The sequence below is a fragment of the Trachymyrmex septentrionalis genome, unplaced genomic scaffold, assembly GCF_001594115.1.
Source record: "Trachymyrmex septentrionalis isolate Tsep2-gDNA-1 unplaced genomic scaffold, Tsep1.0 scaffold138, whole genome shotgun sequence".
NCBI classification, from domain to species: domain Eukaryota; kingdom Metazoa; phylum Arthropoda; class Insecta; order Hymenoptera; family Formicidae; genus Trachymyrmex; species Trachymyrmex septentrionalis.
This window is the reverse complement of record NW_017304522.1, coordinates 151379-157349: the sequence shown is the minus strand read 5'-3', so window position 1 is coordinate 157349 and position 5971 is coordinate 151379. Positions and strand designations below refer to the sequence as shown.

At 29.8% G+C, this 5971-nt stretch overlaps 1 protein-coding gene across 5 annotated transcripts in view; it reads left to right on the top strand.

The window, feature by feature from the left end:
• Positions 1 to 2158, top strand: part of LOC108745351 (monoacylglycerol lipase ABHD12) — an 8075-nt gene extending 5917 nt beyond the window's left edge. For all 5 annotated transcript variants that reach the window (XM_018481465.1, XM_018481461.1, XM_018481463.1 and 2 more), the window contains 7 exons: positions 114 to 219; positions 323 to 522; positions 624 to 759; positions 1070 to 1187; positions 1273 to 1434; positions 1764 to 1891; positions 2078 to 2158. In XM_018481465.1, the coding sequence (XP_018336967.1) occupies positions 114 to 219; positions 323 to 522; positions 624 to 759; positions 1070 to 1187; positions 1273 to 1434; positions 1764 to 1891; positions 2078 to 2117 (890 nt within the window). In that variant the 3' untranslated portion in view covers positions 2118 to 2158. The remainder of the gene's footprint in view (positions 1 to 113; positions 220 to 322; positions 523 to 623; positions 760 to 1069; positions 1188 to 1272; positions 1435 to 1763; positions 1892 to 2077) is intronic.
• The last annotated feature ends 3813 nt before the right edge of the window (positions 2159 to 5971 follow it).

Sequence of the window (5971 nt, the reverse complement as noted above, 5' to 3'; positions counted from 1 at the left end):
TGTGTGTGTGCGTGTGTGCGTGCGCGCGCGCGTTTGAATTCATATTCTTTAATTTTAAAATATAAAATTATAGTTGGTATATTAAAACAATATATTATTTCAATCTCTTTTAGTACATTGGCCACTTAAAGTAGAGTTTTCCAATCCAAAATTGGTTGGGCTGGAAGGCGCTAGAAATTTTTATTTACATACCGATCAGCAAGTAAAAATAGGTGCATGGTGAGTGTACATAATCTTATGAAATTTGTAACTTTAAGTGCTTATGATATTTTAATATAAAATAGTACATATTGAATTATATTAAACGATAGTTCTTTTACAGGCAGATATTACCACGGTCTTTATTAAATAATTCCATTCCTGCGACAGATGAAGCTTATGAAGCAGTTCTAAGTAATGCTAAGCTACCTGTATTTCTGTACATGCACGGAAACAGTGGTAATAGAGCAAGTTCGCATAGACTCGAGCTTTATAAGCTTTTCCAAGATCTAGATTATCATGTTATATGTTTTGATTACAGAAGTAAGTATCAAAAATTTGTTACTTTTAGAATAATTGATAAAGTACTGTTTATGTTTTACATTTTAAAATAAAATTTTACTCAAGTTCTCTCATCGATTTAGACTATGGCGATAGTGATATAGTAGAGCTCTCCGAAGAAGGTGTAGTTATGGATAGTAAATATGTTCTTGAGTGGGTGATGAAAAAAGTTAATGGTTCAGTTCCAGTTTTTGTTTGGGGCCACTCTCTAGGAACTGGGTAATTTTTAAATAATCTGTTACAATACAAATTGAAATAAAGATCTGATTGGAAATGGAACTCAAATATTCAAACGTTAAATACGAAGCGCTCTTACAGTTCCGAGTGTTAAGATGTTGAACTAACATTCATTAAAATTAAAATTAAATTAAATTAATTTATTTCAGAAATATAAATTAATTTAATTTAATTTTAATTTAAATGAATGTTAGTTCAACATCTTAACACTCGGAACTGTAAGAGCGCTTCGTATTTAACGTTCAAATTGAAATAGTTTATTTTATAATTATAACTTTTTATTTGATATTAGAGTTTCGACGCATGTATTAGCCCTGCTAGCAGCCGAAAATATACAACCAACAGGATTATTTCTGGAAGCACCATTCAATAACATACAAGATGAATTAACAGAGCATCCATTTGCACAGGTATATCTCAACAATTATTATCTATTTAGATATAAATTGTACTATTTCCAATAAATGTAAATTAATTTTTAAGCGTTTTACACAGATATTCAAACACTTGCCATGGTTCCATTGGATGGCTGTTGAACCATTTTATAAGAATAATTTGCGATTTGAGTCTGATAAACATATTATTAAGATTGATTGTCCTATTATGATATTACATGCTGAAGATGATGGTGTAATTCCAGTTTTCTTAGCAGAAAAGGTATGATTATAATATATTATTTACAGTACTTTTGCTGTACAATTATATAGACCAGATTTGTCCAAAATTTAACTCGCGAGTTAAATGGTTCTTTTTCTTCATTGTCTCGTTAAGCGAGATAGACAGAAAACAAAAGGAATAAGATGCTATAGTTGCACCCAGTTATAAGTTACTCTAGCTGTTCTGGTCTCTATCCCTTTTTGTTTTCTATCTGGTCCAATGAGATGGCGAAAAGATGAGAATGTTTAGCTCGCGAGCTAAAGCCTAAAATAGTTGTTAAAAAATTAATATCACAAATTAATAGAAATTCATACAAGTTCATGTTTCAGCTTTATCAAGCAGCATTAGATAGTTTTGGAAATAATACAAATCATATCCAAATGATAAAAATAGATTCATCCTATGGACTTGGACATAAATATATCTGTAGATACAAAGAATTACCTGATATAATTAAGTAAGTTATTAACATATTTCTAAAATAAATGGAATTCATTTTTCTTTATTACGAAAATTAACATTGGGAACTGTAGAACTATGTCATTATTATTCTTAATATTTATATTATAATGTTATTCTTAATATTATTATTCTTATATTTATTATTCTAATATTTATATTATAGTGTTTATTATACTTCCAGGACATTTGTCGTCAAAGCACTCGGAAATCTGACTGAATAATTGTATTTAGATTAGAAAATTAAACTGTAAATTATTTCGTAAATTATGATATAATGTAAATTATATGCCATAAAAAATCTGTAGTCAATTTTATTTACACATAAAAAGTAATATGTTTATAGGATTAGAATTCTAGTAAAAGATAAAGTATTTAAAGAGAGAGAGAGAGAGAATACACATTTTTAATATTCTTATGATTTTTCTTTTGGTTCTTAAAAAATTCCTTGCAATAAAAATTTTGTGCTTCAAATATTATATTTATTAAAAATTTAATATTTTTAATATCTTATAATTGTATGTAATATGAGAGGAACTATGACATCAAACGCTTAAATTGTGCATTCCATTTTTTGTGTATAAAGTTTATTTAAATTTATACAATGTAAAATTTATTTAAACAGTATGTAAACTTTTAAATGTAATATTGTACGAAATAATATATTTATCTCATGTACTCACAGTTTCTTGTGTCATAAAGAAATTAAATTATACAAAAATATTGTGAAAAAATTGTCTGTTAAATAAATGGAAATACATTGATAGTATTATAAATGAATAATGTGTAATTCTAATATTGCAATACTAAGGAGATTATTTGTATTAATTCAACATTAAGGGGATGATCGATGTCGAGAGTACAGATTATTTAAATTCCAAATAAAGAAAATCAATAATAGTGACATCTTCAAGAATCTATTAGACATACGTCCCTGCAAAAAAAATTAAATTTGTTGAAGTATGCTTAATATTTACATTTCAAATAAACTATATTATACATATGAAAAAGTTGTGTAAATAAGATTATATTTTAATAACACATTTTTGCAGTTTATTTTGTTATTATTTTTATTGTTAAAAATTAAAATTTAAAAAATAAGAATAGAATTTACACTTCAGCATATACAGCCAAGAAAGGGACTTGGTTTACAGAAATACTTAATTCATTCACATTTACATTTCTCCTCCATGCTATCTTACATATATAATATTATGAATTTTTGGATTTCTCTTTTACTTTTTATTAGTTAGATTTCTTACTTCACTTCTTAACCTACTTTATTTCTTCTCACATTATCCGCGTTTATCTTACAATTACAGCTTAGTCTATTACTATACATTCTCTTTTATCAATACATAATCTCTATATCACAGCCCTATCGCAGCCTTATCACAGTCTATTCTTTTTTTTTTTTTTGTTAACAATATTTTCCTATATACTCCTTATTTTTCCTTTCTTATTTACTTTCATCTCTACATAACATTCCTCTACCCATACTTATCTCCCTATCTTTCCTTATATACTTTAAAAGCACCTTCCACCTACATCCTGTCTTTTTTATTTTCTATCAGTATCGTTACAATGAATTTCCTTAACTTATAAATAAATAAATAAATACTATTTACCTATATCTAACTATAACTAACTATAATATGCTACACTGCATCTTATCTTATCCTTGAAATCTTACAAAATGCTCATTCCTTGTCTATACATTATCTTATACCTGACTCCTAACTTCTCTAACTTATAGTCTTATAAATACATTTTTTTCTTATCTTTAGATTAGCCTCCATTTATATCCTTTCTTTCCTCTCTTCTTTCTTTTCTTTTCTTTTTATTATTTCCTTTTCTCTATTCTTCATAGTTTTTTTAGCGCGTTTCTTTTAAGTTCATTCAAATCTTTTCCCTATATTTTTCTTACGAGGGTGAATCAAATATTAACCGGAATTCTTTTTTAATATTTATTTATTTATAAAACAATACAAAAATACTGTTGATTATTTTTCTACATAGTCTCCTTCACGCTCTACACATTTTTCCCAGCGGTTTGGAAGCTTGTTAATTCCTTGCTCGTAGAAACTTTGAAGTTGAGTCACCAACCAATTGCGCACGAATTCCTCAACATCTTGATCGTTGTCAAATCGTTGGACGTCGATTATGACTCACATTTTCCACACTTTCTCGTCCACTCTTAAACTTTTTGGCCCAATCAAACACTTGAGTTTTAGACAGAGTATCATCCCCATACTGAACCTTCAATCGAGTCAAAATTTCGCACGGTTTAACGCCTTCCTTAGTTAAAAACTTTATTATAACCCGTTGTGCAACGGACGCTGGAACCTGTTGCTCACTCATAGCTGTACTGGCGAATTGACTGAGTCAAACAGCTCACCAAGCGTTTTCCCCACTCCTGATACACTACACTACAAGAACCTACACTGTGAGAGCGCTCGTGGTTGGCTAAGAAAAGTATTTGTAAAATTCCGGTTTATATTTGAACCACCCTCGTACAATCTCACCCTTATCCATCCCTAACTCTTCGAAACTATCTCTTCTCATATTCTTTGATATAATGTTCCAGATTATTCATGCCTTCACCACAGAAAAGACATCCTTCCTCCTCTATTCCTAACCAGTGTTTATTTTTCTCTTCTAAATTACCACACTTTAATTTAAATAAGGTCTTTATTATAGGTTCTTTTATCTTTTAAATAAGCTCTTATCTCGTTCTCTTTTTCTCTTTTCCATTCCATATTCTCCACCCTCAAATAATTTGGTACCTTATTCTCAGTACTTATCTCTTTATATCTTTTATTATACCTTGACCTATCAATTCTTTCCCTTTCCCATTGCCTCTGTAAATCCCTTTCTCTACTTATTAAATCTTTTTTAAAGCTTTCATTCCCATGTCTCATTACTTCCCTAGATTCAATTCCCTATATCCGTTCTTATTATAATAACTCTCTCTCTCTCCATACTATATCTATCGTTTCATAGCTTTGTTTTTCCTCTCAGCACTTCCTAACTAGATTACCTATGTTTCCAGATTTAATCTTTTCCTTATTTCTATTTTCTTACCCTCAAACCCCATCTCACTTTGAGTTTATCCATTACCAACTCTCATAATTACATATCTTGGAGTGCAAAAATCTAAGTTGAAAATCCACCTGATATAGTCTAACATTATCTTTTCTAATTCACCTTTTTCCTCCCAGCCTCATATTTTCATATGCTGTTATACTCTGTATCAAATATTTAAATAGCATCTTCTTCTAAAGTCATTTCTGCATAGCTTTTCTCCTAAACTCCATACCTTTCTTGCTACCATTTTCCCTTTTCTACTTATTTCTTTAATATGCCTTTTATAATCCTCATTCCTATCTAAATTAAAACATAAATATTTAAATTTCTGCACCTCTTCTAATTCCTTATTCTCCCATTTCCATTTTTCTTTTCTTTTTCTCCCCCTCTCTCCCAGACACCATTATTTTCGTCTTTTCTGTGCACAACTCCAATTTCCTCCTCGCCAAAAATTTTTTGAACATGTCCATCATATCCTGCAACGCCTTCCTATTATAAGCTACTAAAACTAAGTCATCCGCATATGCTAACGACCATATCCTAACTCTACCTAGTCCAACTCCTCCTATTCCTCTTTTCTCTAATTCATTATCTATGTCTGCAATATATAAATTGAACAATAATGGATTCATCACACAGTCCTGTCTTACTTCTTTTTGTTCTGAATTGTTGCGTGTATCCTTGCTTCGACCTTATCTTCACCTTCGTTTCCTCATACGAGGTCTGTTCAAAAAGTATCGCGAATTTTGAATTTCCGCGGGTTACGTATATTCGATTTTCGATTTTTTTGTGGCGTTATGTTGGTACTCATGTCTCTCATTTATGCCGACAAGTTCGGCCATTTTGAATGTTCAGTTAATTTTTGACAGCTGCTTTGCTTGCACGTGTTTTGGCTCGTCTTCGATTTTTGCCTATTCCAAAAAATGGATCAAAGAATCTGTATCAAATTTTGTGTGAAAAACAAAATTAAGTGCGCGGACGCATTCCGAAT